This window comes from Cynara cardunculus (assembly GCF_001531365.2).
Source record: "Cynara cardunculus var. scolymus isolate 2C chromosome LG 13, CcrdV1, whole genome shotgun sequence".
Lineage (NCBI taxonomy): Eukaryota > Viridiplantae > Streptophyta > Magnoliopsida > Asterales > Asteraceae > Cynara > Cynara cardunculus.
In genome coordinates, this window is record NC_037540.1 from 3,530,809 (window position 1) to 3,551,931 (window position 21,123).

General features: G+C 37.9%; 4 protein-coding genes across 7 annotated transcripts; 2 read left to right on the forward strand and 2 right to left on the reverse strand.

Moving 5' to 3' along the window:
• The first annotated feature begins 497 nt into the window (after positions 1–497).
• LOC112524198 lies at positions 498–6,849 on the forward strand. The gene is made up of 4 exons (XM_025133923.1): positions 498–806; positions 2,499–2,737; positions 3,541–4,192; positions 4,886–6,849. The coding sequence occupies exons 2-4, from the start codon at positions 2,501–2,503 to the stop codon at positions 6,619–6,621; spliced, it is 2,625 nt and encodes an 874-aa protein (XP_024989691.1). The 5' UTR covers positions 498–806; positions 2,499–2,500; the 3' UTR covers positions 6,622–6,849.
• Positions 6,850–7,555: 706 nt separating this feature from the next.
• On the forward strand, positions 7,556–11,483 carry LOC112525689 (pentatricopeptide repeat-containing protein At2g03380, mitochondrial). The gene is made up of 3 exons (XM_025135912.1): positions 7,556–9,630; positions 10,644–10,648; positions 11,338–11,483. The coding sequence occupies exons 1-3, from the start codon at positions 7,556–7,558 to the stop codon at positions 11,403–11,405; spliced, it is 2,148 nt and encodes a 715-aa protein (XP_024991680.1). The 3' UTR covers positions 11,406–11,483.
• Positions 11,484–11,490: 7 nt separating this feature from the next.
• On the reverse strand, positions 11,491–13,592 carry LOC112524316 (putative pentatricopeptide repeat-containing protein At1g69350, mitochondrial). The gene is made up of 2 exons (XM_025134093.1): positions 11,583–13,592; positions 11,491–11,529 (listed from the first exon to the last, which is right to left on the reverse strand). The coding sequence occupies exons 1-2, from the start codon at positions 13,590–13,592 to the stop codon at positions 11,491–11,493; spliced, it is 2,049 nt and encodes a 682-aa protein (XP_024989861.1).
• A 608-nt stretch (positions 13,593–14,200) lies between these two features.
• On the reverse strand, positions 14,201–19,895 carry LOC112525286 (clp protease adapter protein ClpF, chloroplastic). 4 transcript variants are annotated; one of them, XM_025135348.1, is made up of 10 exons: positions 19,673–19,895; positions 19,500–19,590; positions 18,529–18,934; positions 18,347–18,406; positions 17,763–17,857; positions 17,467–17,639; positions 15,700–15,812; positions 15,278–15,323; positions 14,654–14,694; positions 14,201–14,544 (listed from the first exon to the last, which is right to left on the reverse strand). In XM_025135348.1, exons 3-10 carry the CDS (start codon positions 18,847–18,849, stop codon positions 14,386–14,388), a joined length of 1,008 nt encoding a protein of 335 aa, XP_024991116.1. In that variant the 5' UTR covers positions 18,850–18,934; positions 19,500–19,590; positions 19,673–19,895; the 3' UTR covers positions 14,201–14,385. The 4 variants fall into 4 exon arrangements, with proteins under 4 accessions (XP_024991116.1, XP_024991120.1, XP_024991119.1 ...); XM_025135352.1 differs by having other exon boundaries at positions 18,529–18,915; positions 19,500–19,569; positions 19,673–19,888; XM_025135351.1 differs by having other exon boundaries at positions 18,529–18,915; positions 19,673–19,888.
• Positions 19,896–21,123: the final 1,228 nt, after the last annotated feature.

Genomic DNA, 21,123 nt, shown 5'->3' on the forward strand with positions numbered 1-21,123 from the left:
AAACAACCTACTTTTAAATGCTTTATTTCTGTATTTATGACAAGATTTTTCATATAAGGAAATATAATCAAAGAAAAGTCAAGAAATATGAATAAAGTTATAAAAAAATGAAATATTTTATAATTTAACACAAAAGATTAAAACGTTACATATAATAGAGATTAATTAATTAATTAATTAAAAAGAATATATATATATATATATATAAAATGTAGACATTAATATATGTTAGACAGTTTTAGTATATGATAATAAATTTTCATTAATATGTGTACCAAAAGCAAGGTAGAGAGAATCTAGAAATGCTCATTTCTTTTCATTTCCTCAAAAACCCCAGAAATTATTTATTTAGCAAAAGAAATCAGTGTGTGAGGATTGAGGAAAAAGCAGAGAATAAAAAGGAGACCGGATGTTGACAAATTTCATGTCACTGTTCTTAGAAGGTCGTTTGTTTGTGTGAAGATTTCTTATCTGGGATCTCTCTCTCTCTCTCTAAAACCCAAAAAAACCTCCTTCTTTCTCTCTCTAAAAAACCTTCCTTTCTTTCAGAGAGAGACACTGGCCCAGCAGATCGATATTTTTTACATATACCCATCAACTGATGATGATGATGATGATCTAAGCTCCTTCAATGGCAGTTCTTTTGTTTATTGTTTCTAATAATTGTTACTGTTAATTATTAATTATTTATTTATCATTCCCACCTGTCTATTTTTGCTTCAAGATTCTTGAGTTCATGGCGACTGGAAGAAATTGTTCAGTCTTCAATTCTTGAAGCAGAGGCCAAATAAGGATGTGGGTCTAAGGTAATTTTTACATTTAATCTCTCTCTCTCCTATTAGAATTAGATTCATGGGGGGGTTTTTTGGGGGTTTGATTATTATTTTATATTTTGGGGCTTTTTTATAATTATTTTTTGTTAGTTTCTTGATTTGGGGTTTTGATAATTGAGATTAAGCATTTGATATTAGTTCATGTATCGGCTTTTGTTTACGATGAATGATGATTATCATGCGGGATCTGTTCTTTTTTGTTAATTTTTTTTTCTAAATTAGATTCTCCATTGATTTTGAGTTTCAAAGGGGGAAAAATTCACGAATTTCCTTGCCGATGGATAGGGTTCGTGGGATGCTAATTCGTGTTCATCCGTTCATAGATTGTTTGAACTTTGCGACGGATAATCTGGAATTTCGAGATTAATATTCCTGTTTAATCAAACCTTTTATTCGTCGTAATTTATTAAATTTACATCTCAAATTGCGGATCCCTAATGCTTCAGTACTGTAGTTCTTGTTTAACCTAATGAGATGGTTGAAGTTTCATTGAATGTTTGTAAAATGCGATGTGTTGCTGCATTTAATTGTCTTTAATTGAAAGGAATTTAAAGCAAACTTTGGGGCAATTTTGTACTTGATTAGTTCAACATCATCAAAATTTGTTAAAAAGATTGAAATTGGACTAGGAATCCTTTTGTTTGTGACAATAAATCTTGTAAAGTTGACTCCTTTCTTGTGAGTAAGAAAGTATTAAACAACTATTATCGAAGCTTTTGCCTCTAGTTTTATATCGAGTGATGGATTGCAATGAATTTCTTACCTATTGCCAACTGATTTTGTCGGTTTGTTGGGGGGATTACTTGCATACTTATATACGGTCGTAATGTTTACGTACTTGTTTGACTATTATACGCATTAAGATTACAATGAGATGTGTTGCTTTAAGTTTTGTTTATGTATTAACTCGGGTTTGCCTTCTATTTTCGCATTCAAACGTGTTTCATCTTCATTGAACTTCTTAAAAGATATGGGAAATCTTGTTATCGTTTTTAAATCATGGTTCGTGCTAGAATATTAACCCGAATTATAAAAGATTTGGATGAAGTAAGAGCTTTTATAGCACCTTTCATGATAGTATTGCTGAGTGAGGTTCGTGTGTAGCTGTGGATTCCATTACTTCTTTGTTCTGTTTGCGTTCATGCTTTGTTTATTTATTGTCATCATCGTTGACAATCATTCTTATATGTACATTTCTCGTAGGGCTTGCATTTAATCTTCTTAATAGGGTCTTTACTCCTTGGATATGTTGATTGTGCTAGATTCTTGAATCATGATGGATTTTTCCAAACACTAGTGAAATGTATTTGGCATTCATTCATTGGTCTCCCAAAGGTGAATCGAGTTTATTTGTTGCCATTTTGATATTTCCAAATTGTGGGTCCTATTTATCTGATGCGAAAAGAAACAGAGGTGAGAGTTGAGACCAAGATGGAGGCTGACCGAAAATGACAGAAACTAATGGAATCTTAATTTGTTCATTTGTGATGGATCTAATGCATATGCATTCCTATATTTCCTATCTAAGTGGTCTTAACTTTGGTCGTTTTCAGCATTCATGCGTTTGTTCTCCTTTTCGTTCTTTATTTCATTTTGTGGAAAGTAGGTTCTTATGATTAGTTATCGGCCATTTGACACGATATACTTTGTTTAATGAATAAACAGGTATGGGAACAGAAGTACAGTCGAAAAGCTCTTTTGAAGGGTATTACTCCATGAGGGATGTTAACGAGGATTCCAATAGTAGTAGCTGGCCTCTCTTTTACGGGGAAAAAGCTTTGAATAATGGTCATTATTACAACGGCTTCATACCAAGGTCAACCATTGCAGATGCACATCCGGGGTATGACAAGGATGCATTAAAGCAAAAAATGCTTGAACATGAAGACATCTTCAAAAAACAGGTTTTTCTCCTGACTAATACTAACTTCCACCTCATAAGAGTTCAAAATTTTGACCTTTTAGGTGTTGATTATGTTATTTATACACATTGAATTTAACAAGAATTATCTTTGCTTGTTTAGAAAAAAGTTGATTACATTTTAAACATATAAAGATTATTAGAATAGAAAGATTTTAGTACCCCGTGACCTATCTGCTGTACGCTAGTCTTAGTTGTTCTTCCCATACTCGTTAGTAGTGCTCTCTTTGTTCTCCAAGTTTGTGTGACCTATTTTCCTCACATCTGTGTGTTAACTGTTTCTGACATAAAATAGGGGTGCATATAGCAAAACCTATGTATGATTTGACCTGCTTCTGACATAAATAAGGGTGCATATAGGAAAACCTGTGTATGATTTGACTTGATTCTAACATAAATAGGGGGTGCATATAGCAGCACCCTGTGTGTTAACCGCACTCGTTACTTCTTTGCACACGCTCTCTCTGTAGCCTACTTTCTTGTTTCTTTTAATTTTTGTTTTGCAAGTCGAGGTCTTCATGGAAACAATCTCTCTACCCCTTGGGGTAGAGGCAACATCTGTGTCCATTCTACCCCCGGAACTACCTCTGTGTGAGATCTATTGAGTTCTTTTCTTTTAGAATAGGAAGATTTTAGAGATAAGAACATTGCATAAAAATTGAATTCGGAAAGTACTATGTTTGAATCTTTGGAGGAAAAAAAGGATATTTTTTTTCTTTCTAAATGAAGGATTATTTTCTTTTTGGGAGGCCTAATTTATATGACGTTTTGTTGTGGGGAAATTAGGTTTCTGAACTTCATCGTCTTTATAAAAGACAAAGAGACATGATGGAAGAGGTCAAAAGGAAGGAGTTCCATAAGCATCGGGTTTCTAATGATGCATCATCGTCTTCAAGTCTCTTGCCATCTCAAAAGCCCTACGACAAATGGCAAGTACCGAGCTTCCCGTTGGCTAACTCCACTTGTGCTAGACCTTCCATTTTTGGAGCAGAGATAAGTAACAATTCTCCTTTAAGTTGTTCAAAAGGGAATAATAGTTCAAAAGATTGTGAAGTCGTGGAGTGTAGACCTTCTAAAGTCCGAAAAAAGTTATTCGATCTTGAACTCCCCCCTGATGAGAACATTGACCATGAAGAACACGAGCAAATCCAATATAAGCAGCAGGCATCTGAAGAATCAAGTTATAAAGCTACTTCTTCTGGTCAATGTTTTAGGGGGTCTAATGGATTGGCTGATCTTAATGAACCCATCCATGCTGAAGAAGCAATTGGTCAAGTGTCGGTTGATGGTCTTAAACCAACGGTATCACAGTTTCTTGGCTCGACCCATGAGTTATCTGAGAAGTCTCAAAGTGGACGTCCTGGTGGGCCGTTCAACCCTTTAGCGATTGAGGGAAAAGGCAATGGAAGAGATTGGTTGTCCAATACGCGTGAAACAGGTAAACTTGTCTCCTTTTATCTTCTTTATCGTTAGTATTTTGTTTTGTTATCGTTCTAATGCTTTTTATATGATCCAATTTGTTTATCATGTGCTAAAAGTAGTATAACTTGGCTAAGAGATTGCTAACTGTTAATGTGAATTTAGGGCTTGAGAACTGTATATGAACTTACTATTTGGGTTACGATTCTAGGCATCTCAACACAATATGTTTCGTTATTCTCCCTTCGTCTAATAAAAAACATGATATTTCCTTTATTTCTTATTATTTTGCATATCTGTATTTCTCACTTTTACACACTTTTCACTACCACCCTACTCTTTTGAGCATAGGCCGGGTCTGTGTACATCTTACCCCTTGCATACCCACCTCAGGGTGGGATATACTGCGTTCGTTTAGTTTGGGTATATATTAATTGCAACATTTTCTTATTTGGTGAAATATCAACCTAAAGTTACATATTCGTGCATCATAGTTATCACAATCTATCGATAGATTTGATTTTGGTCCGAAAAAGATTCGTATTTTGTCATTTTTGAAGGGTATTTTAGACATTTGAGTAATAGTCAAACACTTATGTTATGGGGAAAGATCGTAGTTTCATATTTTATAGTCATAAATGTGTGAAATTTCTTCTATTTTTTTTCGTAAGCTTGTGTTGAATTGGATGGCATACTTGCTCTCTCTTAACAGGGAATAGTAGAAGCAATATGAACTTCACACCAGGAACTTATACCGAAATTTCTACAAGAATTCAGGATCATTCCCGTTTTAATCAAACCCCTTTGCCTTTTGCCACCTCACGTACATCTGGTTCATACGCTTTTGTGAATTCCTCAGATTTGGGAAATTCTTGGGGAAAGCCGAATGGTAGTTTGACTCATAAGTTGACTTCGTTTCAGAAACAACCGTCTTTTCTGTCATCTCCGCAAAGCCATGTGGCTTTTGGAGACAAGTGGCGTACGAATGGATGTTATACACCAAATGGAATCTATCGAGGGTTGTCATCTGGGTCGAAAGAACCATTAGCCCGCTTGCCGTCTGGCGGTTTTGATAATCGAAACTGCAATAATCTTGAAGATAGATCACAAAAGATCTTTAAAGGTTCAAACTTTATAGATTTGACGGATACTACAAAAGGTATGGACTTGAATACGGTTGAAACTGTGTCTAATGACGACAATATTGCGAGAAAAGGCAATCAAACAGTGATGCCATGGCTTCGAGCCACACCAGCTATCTGTAAAAATGATGCCCCTTGTGATCAGTCGAAAAACGAGGAGAAAGTTAATTCGTTGAATAATGGAAAGATTCTTGGGTTTCCAGTTTTCGGGAATTCTTGCGTTTCGAAAAATGATTCTTCATCGCTTGCTTCCACCTCTGCATCCCTTCATTGCCCTCCTGAAAATAAAAATATAAAGAAGGAAATAATGGAACACAGAGGATTCGACATAAATGTCGCTTGGGATGATCCTGAAAACAAGCAGATTGATCCGGAAGCTTCTAATCTTGAGAAAGAAACAGATACAGAAATCGAGAAAATCAAGAATCACTTCGACTTGAATTCATGTGTGACTGAGGACGAAGATTTTCTGGTACCAGAGTCTGTTAAAAGCTCGAGTGAGAAAATGAAGAAGATAACAATGGAGATAGATTTAGAAGCACCTGCTGTTCCGGAGGTTGAGGAAGAATCCGCCATTGATGTGGTCAATAAATTTGATGTTTGCAAAGACGAAGAGCTTGCAAAAGTTGCAGCCGAAGCGATAATTGAGATATCCGGTCAGCAAAATCAAGCGGGACCTATGTCTGAGGTGGCGATTTGTTCAGATGATAACGCTCGCCTCCTATGGTTTGCAGAAGTCATCGAAAACGTGGGTCCCGTCTGTAACGAGTTGGATGAATTCGAGCAGTTGACTTTGCAACTAGAGGATACTAAAGAAGAAGATTACATGCCCAAGCCTTTGGCTCCTGATTTCCGGGAGCCCGATGAAGCGGGCCCGTCGACGGTCCCGTCCCGACCCCGAAGAGGTCAAGCACGGCGAGGTAGGCCCCGGAGGGATTTCCAAAGGGACATCCTTCCCGGTCTGGTTTCTCTTTCAAGGCATGAAGTAACTGAAGATCTTCAGATATTCGGAGGGATGATGAGAGCTACTGGGCATTCATGGAACGTAGGACTGACAAGAAGGAACGGAACCAGGGGAAGGCGGAAGGCCGTGGCCGTGGAGCCACCTCCTGCCGCCACTCCACCACCTCCCCCGCCACCACCACCACCACCACCACCACCGCCGCCGCCCTTGTCGGAGCAGCTCAACAACATGGAAATGGTGGGATTGGAGGAAAGAAGCTTAACAGGGTGGGGGAAGACAACTAGACGTCCCCGGAGACAACGATGTGCTGCGGGTAGTTCGGTGGCGGTCCCGTTAACGTAATTTTTGTGCATTTTATTATTATATCTACATGAACTCTGAATTACAGAGGGAGGTAAAGCAATTTAGGGGAAGCTGATTTATGGCTTGTTGAGAGTGAAAAATTGTTGTGGGGAATGCCATTGTACATGTCTTTCTGTCATATCCCGAAATCCGGGCCGACCCGACCCAATCCATGTTTGTCGTGTTTCTTTTTGCTAACTTGGTATTATTCAGATATTTCATTTTGATCTCGTGATTTCATCTTTTTATACCTTTTACTGATTGTCGAATATACTCTGTTTGTTTAGTTTTTTTAGCTTTGTTTTCTGGTAATGACCGAAATGCCACTTGCTTGACGACACTATAACTAACAGAGTTAGGTTAGGGACTATTTTCAAATCAAATAGATATATTTATGAAGGAGGGACCATTTTCATATTTATGTACAAACTATAGGGACTAAAATTGTAGTTTACTTGTTTTTAACAAATATATATATATATATATATATATATATATATATGATGTTTTGGATTGTTTATTTAAAGTATTTATTAATTTATTTTGCTGTGATAATGGTAATAAGGAGTTTTCAATGTTTGGATAAAAAAAGAAGGAAATGCTTATACCGGTTTGACACTCGCAATAAAGAGTTTTTAGTGAGTTACTTCTAACTTATTAACTTATTCCGGTGTGGTATCGACAATAAGAAGTTTTAGTGTTTAGATGAAAAAAGAAAATGATATCTCTATCTATTTTATCAGCTTATCCGATATGATACCGCCATAAATTAATCCAAACACTCTTTATAAAATTACAATTTACCACTATATAGATTAATAAATACTTTTAAAAAAACATAAATTGTTTTAAATAATCCATCTCAACCACCCTCTTCATATTTAAAAGAAATGGTAGCAACGGCACCCGCAAACTGAAACAAAGCGATCAAACGATGATAAAGTTGAAAACTTTACTTCAGCTTTGCTTCCATCGTTCCAAATTTTTCCAACCCAGGTTCCATTATAGAACCCTAAATTCATCAGTAGCTCATCAAAAAGTTGATCCCTCCATAGCTTATATCAATTTCATCTCCTCAAACCCATTATTTTCTCTCTTGGGTTTATGCAGAAATCTGTCCTCACTCAAGGAGTTGCACTCTTCGCTCATAGTAGATGGTCAGTCAACTCAACTCAATTTGCAAACTAAACTAGTTAGTTTGTATGGTTCACTTGGGGACATGGAAAGTGCCCGCTTGGTGTTTGATCAAATGCCTAACCCAGATATTTTTTCATTTAAAGTGATGATTAGATGGTATTTTATAAATGATCTACACTTTGAAACCATTGGGTTCTACAAGTGTTTGAGGAAATGCCTCAAAGAAAATGACAATGTTGTCTTTTCGATTGTAGTGAAGGCATGTACAGAGCTGCGAGATATCGATGAAGGGAGGAAGGTGCATTGTCATATTGTGAAGGCTGGAAGTCCCGATAGTTTCATTTTAACTAGTCTTGTAGATATGTATGCCAAATGTGGAAATGTTAAGTGTTCACGAAGAGTCTTCGATGACATTGTTGGTAGGGATGTCGTTTCTTGGACTTCGATGATAGTTGCATACGTGCAGAATGATTGTGCCGAAGAAGCCTTGGTGCTGTTCAATCGAATGAGAAGTGGATTGATTGAAGGCAATCAACATACATTTGGGAGCATTATTTCAGCTTGTACAAAGTTACGAGCTTTACATCAAGGGAAATGGGTTCACGGGTATGCTATCAAGAATGGAATCGATCTCAATCCCCATTTGGTTACTTCTCTGGTCGATATGTACGTGAAATGTGGAGCCATTCTTGATGCTCGTTCTGCCTTTGACGAGCTTTCTACCGTTGATCTTGTTTCTTGGACGGCCATGGTTGTCGGGTACAGTCAAAATGGCTATCCGAATGAAGCAATTGTATTGTTCACCGACATGAAACGGATCGATATCTTGCCGAATTCTGTCACCATTTCGAGCGTGATATCTTCGTGTTCACAGTTGGGTGATAGAGAAATTGGAAAAGCGATTCATTGTGTTGGTGTTAAGCTCGGTTTAGAAGATGGTAATGTGAGAAATGCTCTTGTGGACATGTATGCAAAATGCGAGATGATTGAGGATGCCCGTTACTTGTTCGATAGTTATTCAAACAAAGATCTCGTAACATGGAATTCAATTATCAATGGGTACGGCCAAAGTGGCCGTTCTTATGAGGTTATGAAACTATTTCATCGAATGAGATCAGAAGGTTTTCACCCGGATGCAGTTACATTAGTGATCCTTCTTTCATGTTTTGCATCTTTTGGCGATCTTCGAATTGGTTCTTCTCTTCATGCTTACTCCATTAAACGTTCCCTTTCGTGTGATAATAATGTATATATCGGCACCGCACTTCTGCATTTCTACGCCAAATGCGGGAAACAAGAAGCTGCTCGTCGTGTTTTTGATGGCATGGGGGAGAAGAACACGGTTTCATGGAACGCGTTAATTGGTGGTTATGGAATGCAAGGGGATTGTAACAGTTCGATTGCCGTTTTCAACGAAATGTTGAAGGAAAATTTGGATCCTAATGATGCAACGTTTACAGCAATTCTATCGGCTTGTAGTCACACGGGAACATTTGAAGGATGGAAATTCTTCGATTTGATGTGTCGAGAATTTGAGTTTGTTCCAAAAATGGATCACTACGGGTGTTTGGTTGATCTGTTGGCTCGATCTGGTAGGCTTGAAGAAGCGTTCGACTTCATACGGAATATGCCGGTTAAACCGGATGTAAGCTTGATTGGATCGTTTCTCCATGGGTGCAGTATGCACTCAAGGTTCGACCTCGGTGAAGTGGCGGTGAGGTGGATGTTCGACCAGCATCCCATCGATGCTTCTTATTATGTGCTCGGATCGAATTTGTATGCTTCAGATGGAAGATGGAGTGGGGTTTTTGAGGTAAGGGAGTTGATGAAGCTGAAAGACCTGAGTAAATTGCCTGGATGCAGCCTAGAGCTGTACACGGACAGTACGACCCATTAGACCCACCCACCCGGCTCGTATAGAACAACGGTTTTGGAAAACCATTCTTGAAAAAGGAACGGGCCTGGTTAACGCTTTTTCTTCGGACAGGCCGGTTAGCCCGCGTATATTCTATAATTAATTAAATTATATATAGGGTTGAGTTCCGTTGAAAAAAGAAGTTAAGATGAAAAACGTTAAAAATGATCACCGTCCTTTGATATGCCAGATAAATTCCCGTGTCAAGTGAGATTTATGGATTGGTTTAAGATTAAAGATTTCTACGAAACCCTTGTTATACTTGTGCTCTTAACCTCTTTTGGGCCCGACTTCGTTTATCGAACATCAACCACCTCCCCTCCCAGATACCAATGGACCTTTTGGCCCAGCGGTTTCTTAGTGCATTCTAAAAGGTTAGGGGTTCAAACCTCAATAAAAATAAGAAGAGTATGTGGGTTTATTTGTTGCATTTGCTGTGCATAAATATTATATACTTAAAAAGAAACCACTTCCCAAATACAGTGGCAGGGGTTCAAGAATTTTACTGAATGACTGTTATTTTTAGGTGATCAACAACTTTTAAAGTTGTCTAATGTGTTTTTAGCTCACTTTCATCGTTTCGATGAATCTTTCAAAGTTTTGTAGTTGATATCAAGGAATTTTTAAGTTCTTCACTTGATTTCGAGGGTTTTCCTTTTTTCTTTTTCTAGTTTTTGATTGATTTGGAGAGACGTTTTTAATTTTCGGTTGATTTCAAGAGACTTTCTTCCCAGTTTTTACGTTGATTTCAAGGGACTTTTTCGTTGTTTTGGTTGATTTTGAAGGACTTTTTTTTTCCAGTTTTTTGGTTGATTTTGAGTGATATTCTAATATACCAGAGCACCCTTCAAAGGTTTAGCATGTGCACATTCCATACCTCAAACCAGAATATGCTCACAAAAATAAGTTGAGCGAGTTTCCGGGACCCCACTTAGGGCGCCCCTGCCCAAATATATACTATATGTGATAGACATAGTACATCTCGACTCTTGATCTTAAAAATACTCGGGGGTGAGATATTTGGTCATTGAAGAATCCCGAATCTAAAGTTGATAAACCATTGAAGAGGAAATGTACATACTCCATACTTTGAGAGTTTTTACCCGAGACATATATTATTACGTTTTTACGACTTATTTCAAGTTGAAAAAAGAATATGTATATAACTTATGATTTATACAAGTTTTTCTAAATGTAAGGTTCTTTTTAGTCCCTTCAACTTTAACCTGTAGGCAAGCCCAACATGTTTTTATAAGACGATCTTGGACAAGTTATCAAACCCGTAATTATAGAATTAGACTTAGGAGCCGTTTATCAAATACTTACCCGGTAAGCGCTTACCGGTAAAGTTCAATACTGTCACTTACTTACCATATAAAATTTTAGTCTAACCAACCATCGTCGTATGCAACAATTTACCTGGTAAGCGCTAACAATTGAAAGAGTCATCGCCCTCACTTACCGGGTAAGACTCTTAGTCTTTCTCTTGCTCTTACCGAGTAAGATTCTTGGTCTTATCATATTCATCCATTCCAGTAAAGTACGTGACTTGGTAAGTGTGATTATGTGGCTAGTTGGAAAAAGAAACATACGTTAGGCTGGTCCCGACCTCGACCTGACCAGGGCCCACAAATCATCAACTATAAAGCAGGCAGCCTAATTAGATGCATCATCTGGTCTGAACCATGCTGCACCCCTGAAGTTTTTTCATACCTGTAGTTTTCATCATTGATCTCACATTCTGAAATTCTTTCCAATCTTCTCCTTCAGCAGATATATTAGACAACAATGTGTAGTATCCTGTGTCATCAATCTTTTCAAGATTTTCTTGAATCAGCTTCATCATATCCAATCTCCTGTGAATTCGACAACCACTTAACAAAGAACCCCATATGCCCGAATTCGGTACAAATGGCATCGACCCGATGATTCTATACGCGTCATCCAGATGACCTGCTCTACTCAGAAGATCAATCAAGCAAGAAAAATGTTCCAACTTGGGTTCAATCCCGAAATCTTTCCTCATCGAGTCAAAGTAAAACTTACCCTCTTCGACATATCCAGCATGACTACAGGCCGAGAGGATGTTCATGAAGGTAATTTCATTCGGTTTCATATTTGATTCCATCATTCTATTGAAAATTGAGATAGCCAAATCAACCAAACCATGCATCCCATAAGCATCGATCATGGCACTCCACGATACCACGCTTTTGTCTGAAATGATCTCGAAAATGGTCTGAGCCATCCGGAGATCACCACATTTGGCATACATGTCAAGTAGAGCTGTATTTACAAAGGTATTATCATTCATCACACCATTAGTAATGAGCTTGTGATGAATCCATTTTCCCTTTTCGAGATATCTCAAATTTGAACACGCTTGAATCGCGCTCAAGAAAGTTACGTCGTCCATTTCTTGACCTTCCAAATACATCTGGTCGAAAAGATTCATGGCATCGACAGAGTTACCGTTATGATAAAACCCCCACATCATAGAGTTCCACCCTACAACGCTTCTATGATTCTGGTTCTTGAATACGCTATATGCTGAATCTATAAAACCGCATTTAGCATACATGTCTATGAGCGAATTCTGGACGAATTCGTTCAAGATCCCGGTTTTAGTAACATAGCCATGAACCTGAGTTCCAAGATTAGAGAAACCGATGTTTCCGCAAGCCGAGACAACACTTGCTATGGTGAACTCGTCTGGTGATATCGTGTGTGCTCTCATTTGTTTGAAAAGATCTAACGCGTCCTCTGACATTCCCTCTCGAGTGTAACCTGATACGAGCATATTCCATGAAATGACATTTCTATTCCTGGATGTATCGAAGATCTTGTGGCAAGTATTAAACTTTCCACAATTGGCATACAAATCGATCAGTGCTGGCCCCAAAATATAATCGGCATCGAGTTGTTTCCTAACGATGAATCCATGAATCGACTGGCCTTCTCTTAGATAACTTAGCCTAGCACAAGAACAAAGAATGGCCATCATGGTGATTGCATTTCCTTCTGTTTTAGATTCTTGCATCTTCTTGAAAAGGTCTAATGCTGTTTGATAGAAGCCATTGTGATTATAGCATGTGATCATAGAGGTCCATGATGATGTACAATGACTAGAAACACGGTCGAAAAGACTCTGAGCGTTGTGTAGATCTCCACATTTTCCGTACATTGCAATAAGAGAGTTATTTAGTAGGCCGTGATCACTGTTTTCAATCTTTCGTGTCACTGCGTAGCTGTGAATCGACTTCGATTGTAGCCCCAAACCCAACTCTCCACATGCCTCCGCTATACTAAGCAGAGTCACGTAATCTGGTTCGTGCCCGTCTATTACCATTTTGAGAAACAATTTCAATCCTTGACTTGGCTGACCGTTACGAACATGCATAGAGATGACGGAACTCCATGAAACAACATCTCGTTCAGGCATTTCATCAAACACTCTACGTGCATAGCTTAAGCAGGATGCTTCACCATACATGTTGAGCAACGAGGTCTGAACTATAGAATCCGACTCAAACCCACATTTAATTATCCTTCCATGAACATTTTGGCCAAGACCCAAATCGCCAAAACTGGAACAAGCTCGTAAAACCGATGGAAATATGAAGCGACTGATGAGGGTCAATTCATGCAACATATTACAGTATAAAGCAACAGCTTCTTTAAATAATCCATTCCAAACATAGCGCTTAATCAGGACGCCATACATGAAAGAATCTGGTGCAGGAAAGGTTTGAAATACAAGTTTTGCACAATCAATAGAACCCATTTGGGCATATGATTCGATGAGCTTAGTTGAAGCAAGATGACTTCTATATTGGCCTGTGGTAACAAGATGAGCATGAACTTGAACGAGTGTTCTTGTGGTGGAGCAAGATCTGAACAAGGGCATGTACTGTATCATTTCCGGTGTGTTTCAATCTGTGCAGAGAAATACATAAATTTGTTACTTGAAGAAAATTCGGAAGATTGTGGGAGATCGATCAACAACAATCGCCAGTTTAGAGCATCTGCGAAGGAGGTCTTGATAATTACCAAATTAAGAGAGTATGTAAAACTTCATGGTTCTAACCCTTTTTATGGATCATGAATCCCTTATTTTATTGGATGATGGTATCGTCTGAGATTGACTGTTAAAAAAATCCATCTTTAATCTTAAACCCACTTGGTTTCGTATATTACGGTCCATCTCATCTACATCTTATTTTATTGTTTATCTACTTCTCATCTTAACTCTCATTTTCACCGAAACACAACCCTCATCTCTCTCTCCTGAAGGGAACCCCAATACGGTCTCAAGAACAGTTTTTGTGTACACGACACATTTAGATGGATCAATCCCTCGTATTGAAGGTTGAACTTTGCATCATTTTGTTATTTTACCAAAATAAATCAAATCAAATCAAACAAACCCTGAATCCCACATGGATTAAAATGCATACAGGCCTCACCTCTACTCCGATTTTTAGAGAGCCTCACCTCTACTCCGATTTTTAGAGAGACTCTTTCCATAAAGACACCACAATCATGAGTTCAATATGAAAATGCCAACATTCAACTTGTTAATCTTCAAAGACAACAAGAAACCATCCTCAACCGAACAACAAACATTCTATATATACATGCATTCTATTTATACAAACCATTATGATTTGCATTTTCAGCGAGATCACATCAACAGCTTGGATTACATCTGTTCAAGCATCATCATCTCCCCTCCTCTCATCTTGTCCATCATATGGCACCTCGTGTCTAGGTCTATTGTACTTCTCGCGCAGCTGCTTCACGGGAATGAAGTCTCCAGCTGAATCCATACCGTAGAATAAGAAGGAAGTGTATGGATGATCAAACCTAGCCTGCACCACCGTCAATCAAGTTGCATACGTCAAGATATATGGCAACTAGGGCCCGAGGTCCTTGCATTATCATGTTGTACTTCTTTACGAGCAATATATGAACACTTACCTTATCTGGTTCTTCGGGGGCCAGTAAATTTTCCTCTGGAACTAAGAAAATGCAAGATACATATGTCAACAGGTGAGCTTCATTGGGCAAACTATAAGATCACTTTAAAAAGAAGATTGATCAACTTCTGAATCATCATCAACTATCAAGAAAAATTGTCAAAAGGAGAAGGCAAAAGTTTGCATGAATCATCAAATTTGGACCATTTCTGGAATGCACATTAAAAGAACCACCGAATGCAACAGTTTTTGTCCAAAAATTAAACAATACGGAGGTAAGATATACGCAAACATCACCTCTACCCAAAAGAGTATAGTGGTTGTTTCTGTGAAGACTCCTGGTTCGTCAGAAAAAAATTACAAAAAGATTTTGGTAAAGCACCGCGTGTTCTAAGAAGTTAGTGAAAAATCCATAATTCTTTAAAATTGAAGCGCTTCGCTTTTTGCATTTTCACAAAAAATGATGGTTTCTTTGTAGTGAGAAGTCAAAGTACAATGGTTTAAGAAGCCAAACACTCGATATAAAGAACAAAAAAATGGGAAAAGAAGCAATTGCTGAACAATTTTTTTGCAGCAAAAAACCAAACATGCTTGTTGTAAAACACAATTTTAACATAACACTTACCATATGCTACCAATAGATTGGGGTCTTCATGTACATCAACCAAGACCTGCAAGAAAATAAAGAAAAAGTAAAAAACCAAACCCTAACGGGTAGCTCAGATGGTAAGATCTTGGGTTTGCTCCATCGCAGTCACCAGTTCAAGTCCATTTGCTTGACTGTTACCTATAGGGCCCCACAGGATTAGTCAAGCAAGCTGCACGGACACCCATGATTACCAGAAAAGAGAAAGTAAAAACCATCTCTGTTTATACATTTAGATAGTTAAATAGAAGTAATGAACAGAGACTTAGAAATTTTGTGAAGATACCCCATTTCAGGAAAGGTACAAGTAAAAAAGAATTGAATTGGATGAGCAGATGCTTTTGGTAGCTAAGAGGACTCTTTCAAGAATAAAAACCAAGTGAAATAGGGAGGATTAAGACCTGATAATACGGTTGATCAGGACCACGAGTTAACTGGTCAACATGTGCACTTTCCATCCACGAGCTTGTTTCACAGCAAACTGGATCCATTCCACAAACCACAGCTCTGTATCCTATCACAACAAGACTAAATTTCAGAAAAAGAGCAACAATATCTTTTTGAGTAACAGCTGATAATATGATAGCATTGCCTAAATAACCAGAGATCAACACACTCACTTTAATCTCTACCCAAATGAACTAAAACCAAACAAAACCAACCATGTATGGATGCATCAAAGAAACAGCTGATAATATGATAGCATTGCCTAAATAACCAGAGATCAACACATTCACTTTAATCTCTACCCAAATGAACTAAAACCAAACAAAACCACCCGAAGGTAGGGTCTTGGAGGAGGGGGTAAGATGTATGCAGACCTTACTGCCCAAGAGACACAGAGGTTATTTCTGAGAAGACCCCCCCCCCCCGCCCCGGCCCTGCGAAATAGATTAAGGAACATGTCTATAGACACAATTATAGGCCACATATAAGCAAAAAAATTGTTCTTTTCTTTGAAGCCAGAGTTATAAAGAATGCAAAGAGCCTATCAAGCTAGAAAGCACACAGGATACGCCAAAAAAACGCCCTGTTTCTAACACAAGAAACCACCAACCTATCTGAAGACTCTTGGCCCACCCTCTACCTTCCCACTACCCTCTCCCGCTCTCCCGCTCTCCCCCAACATCATTCCTACTTGCAATGGACTATCCTAATCTGCCGCCTCCAAGACTCCTGTCTAAGATCATGCCCTAGGAAAGAACTCACGCCTCCATGGTTCCCTAAAGACTTGAGGAAGGAAGTCTTTATACGGTGTCCTTCACTTAAATTTTGCGAAGAGGCTGTTTCTATCATTCAAAGTCTCAAACATGTAACTTAATGGTCAAAAGAAGTAGGCTTACCAGTTGCCCCTAGGAAATAGGCCAATTAAATTCCAACCGATCCCGACATAACATCCTGTATAAATACAGTCGTATCCAAATTTTGGCAGTATATTAGAGTTGCAACAACACCTAAACAGTTTCTTTCTTGCTCCAAAATAGAACTTCACCAAAATGTTAAAAGTTCAGAAGAATCCATATCTTCTTATACCTTATGCTGTGCCCACATTGTTTTTATTGAGTTTCATGCAAAAAAATATCTAGAAGCTTTATTTTGGTAATTTGATTGTTTTTTACGACACTTTCATCATCCTTAAATAAATGCAACATTTGAGTGGGTAACCAGTTTAACTTTAACCATAGGGCTAGACTATTAGTCAAATGTCTAAATATCCTTCAATAATCACAAAATAGAGGAATCATGTTGACCAAAGTCAAGACAATCAATACTTTTATATTATGGGGTAAAGAGGTGCTTTTGATTGAAACTATTCCTAAATGTGAAATATTGCGTTTGTTTTGGGACACAACAGAAAGGAAACAATAGCTTAAATGAGCTTCAATTGAAATGAATACTGTTATCAACAAATTTTTCCAGAAAAAATAAATAGAAGGCACGAAGATGGCACATGAAAAGAATCATGAAAAAGAGTGCCCAAATGGTTATCTTTGGATGTTCATCGTAATGATCTCATTTTTGGTTAACTGAATCGAATGAGTAAATTAGCTCCTACAATTTGGGACAGAGGAAGAAGAAAGGGTTAATTTTATTTGGTTAGAGTACTGGTCTGACAGATGTTATAACAATAATCTGGGAAAAAAGTGGAAGACATGAGAGAGATATACCGAACTTTTTGTGCCTCACTTTCTGGCCTAACCGAAACTCAAATTGAGCTTTTTGGAAAGCTTGGGCTTTTATCGATGCAGCCAATGAATCCGCCTCTACCTTGGAAATTTGATCACGTATTTCAGCTGCCAGAGCATAGTTTTCATTTTCGATTGCGTTCTGCAGGTCTGCTCTGCAGAAGAAGTAATATGACAAATGAAAAAGAATACAGAAGAATAACACAAAATATCACACATTTAAGATATTGAATCGGACAAACCCCAATTTTGCTACATAAGATTTATGTGAGACTCACCGCAATCGCAAGATGCTTATACCCTTGTCTTGAGCTTCACTTTTTGAAGATAAACCCCTCTTCGTTTCTTGCTGCTTGATAACTTCAGTTTCAACCTTGTAAAAGCATGGGATAGTAAGCTTATACCACAACATGATTTACCAGAATTTAACCACTAGTATAGAATGCCAATAGAGTTCAATTTATTGATTTTGGTATCTGTGGGTGGTTATCCACCTGGTCTCATCCTTTGTTCTTATTCAATATAATGTTAAAAATATTTGATCATGTTTATTGATATCTTCTGTACATGAAAATCGTAAATATGTCCAAGATTGCCTGTCCAACTTTTATGCAAATCACTGTCAAGCTATCAAATCAATGAGGAATGGAACTCACTTCTGAAAGAAAGCAGTATAATATCTTGTAAAGCTATTTGATCGTCATCATTATTACAAGAAAATCAATAATATTGATTTGGGTCCAAGATGGAATTTTTGACATCTGACACATAGTCGGACAATTCCTTGACCTATATGCCCAGTAAAACATTGCAACATTCATGGAAAGAAGAGAGTACCAATAATTGAATTAGATAATCAAACCTCATTGAGCTTGTTTCTCAATTGTTTTGCAATATCATACTCCTCCAAATTTAACGCGTACTGCAAATACGAGATAACGTAGAATTGATAAGCAAATCAATTTTTCAAGCAAGTCAATCTAGTTAGAGACACCTAATCTGTACAGCAACAATAATAAGACAAAGAATGAAGGATGTGAAAACCTGTACTCTAGTTGCCAAATCCAACTGGTAAAAGAATATCAGTATATCCTCGTTGGTGCTATCACTACGCTCTGAACTCGCATCTGAACCCTGGTTACCTCCTCCTTTAAAAAGCCAACCTGCTTCAACCCTCGTGTGTTGCCGTCTAGAGATATCTGAGGGGCTCATAAATGGGATGCTTTGTACACATTGGTGCAGAAGAAATCTTTTTTCAGTCCCAAAAATTAGGTGGCTTCTCTTCAGTCTCAAATGCCTCCTTGAAGCATTGGCAGAGCCACCTATACTACTGTTTGTGGATGCTGTAATGGTGGTTACTGACATTCTTTTGTATGATAGCACAGACAACGTTTAACTTCTTCTTTACTTAAGATAACCACGCTTTGCCTTCTGTGTTACGTATATGAAACTGGTAGTGGGATAACTTTATCAATACATCAACTAAAATTGGTAGCAAAGCAAATCAATCAATAGATGCAGGAACTGAATACAAATGCAGCCTTAGAGCTATAAAGTAGCTTATTATCTCCATCCATACTAACATTATAGATAAATTTGATACTCAAGTATGAATCTAGTACATTTTAGTAAAAGATTAACATTGATGTAGCTAAAAGATTTTGAATAAATCTATGACAACCACCAAGTTACCATCAAACTCACCATTTTCTAAAAGAGACAATGTAGTTAATATGATAGAGAACCTGCATCAACTGAAATCTTTGTTCTATAAAAACTATGGTTATAATTCTTTATGGTTGCCATAGATTTTTCCTCATGAAATTGAACGTGAGCATCTTATGTACTTTCTATAAAGTTTATGTACGCTGATATAAAAAAATTAAACACTGAATGTTGTCTTCGTTTTCAATGAACTTGTAAATTCAACATAGTTATATGACGCTTTCAAGAATTCAAAAGCTTTAGGGTTCATCGTTGAACAATAGCTGAATTAACCCAAACCGATTTCTAACCTGAAACACTTTTTCCTTCCGCAAAAGACAACACGCTATCAATACACCGACGAATCGATACTTGACGATTCTGAAACAAATGTAAAAGAAACTAGAGCCAGTGTAAGAGAAGAAAAAGATCCCAAATCCAGTGAACTAGAAGAATTTGAAAGGCGAGCAGTGAGATTACTTACAAGAAAAATGGAAATGAAGGAGAAGAGCGAATACCACACGATTGGAACCCTAATTCCTATTTGTGTGTATTTGTTTCAGCCTCAGAATTTGGCTGGTGTAAATCGTGGTTGTTTCTGTGTGCCTCAGAACTCACTGTCAACTGCTACAACCGTGATCGCTTTTTCGCATAACAATAGAGAGTGATCACCATTCTTGTTTTCTCATTCGTGGATCAACCAAGATATCTGTGTCTTGATTCCATCCGTAATTACAAAATCTAATCATGAGTTGGTTAATCACAGCAGAATCTCTAAGGGTGCGTTTGGTTTGCTGGAATGTTTTTGAGGGATTTGGATTCCCAGGATTTGGATTCCATGGGATTTGGATTGGATTTAAAAATCCAATCCTGTGTTTGGTTTGCAGGATTTGGATTTGGATTTTTTTTTGTAACAACATATGAAATACAAATCGGAACATTAATCGAAACAGCATATGAACTTAATCGGAACAACATATGAAGTACAAATCGTCACAAAATATGCAGAAATTGAAGTACAATATGCAGAAATCGAAGTACAAATCGGAGCATTAATCGGAACAGTGAAGTCGTAACAAAAATCGAAGTAAGTAGAAATTACTTGTCTTCGGCGATAGAGACGAACACGGTGGGAGAAAGCGACAGAGATGGAGACGACCACGGTGGGAGAAAGCGACGGAGTCGGAGACGGCCACCGTGAGAGAAAGCTACGGAGCCGGCGATGTTTGAGGCTGGAGGAGACAGCGATGTTGGAGGCTGGAGGAGATGGTTAGGGATGAAAATGGAGGATGCGATGGAGACGACGGTGGGAGAAAGCCACGACGATGGAGAGGACCTCGAGGGAAAGCGACGGCGACGACCTCGGGGGGAAGCGACAGCGACGGAGACGACCTCGGGGGGAAGCGACGGCGGCGGAGACGACCGAGGGGGGAAGCGACGGCGACGGAGATGACTGGGAGAAAGCGACGGAGGTGAGCGATAAAAATGGAGGAGAAGATGGAGACGGGTAGGTTAGGGCAAAAAGAATCCCACGGGAATGGATTCTAAAATCCTATGTCTAAGGGAAGGATTCTTAAATCCATCGTTCATGGGATTTCAAAGGAATCCTTGGATTTCAATTCCTCACAATCCAGCAAACCAAACGCTGGATTGGAATGGATTTCAAATCTAAATCCCCCCAATTCCATTCCAATCCCGCAAACCAAACGCAAATGTTTGTAAAAACCTTTTTCTTAATTTTCCTAAAACAAATTTGTTTGAAAACAACAATGCAACGAGATATATCTTAATTTTAATGTTTTATTTTATTTTGTTTATATAAATGTTTTAATATGGTTTAGAATTAAATTGAAATAATAATAAGATCTTTAGGTTCTCTATAATTTTTTTAAAATAAAGAACCAAAATTTAAAATTTGTAAAAAAAACTTACATT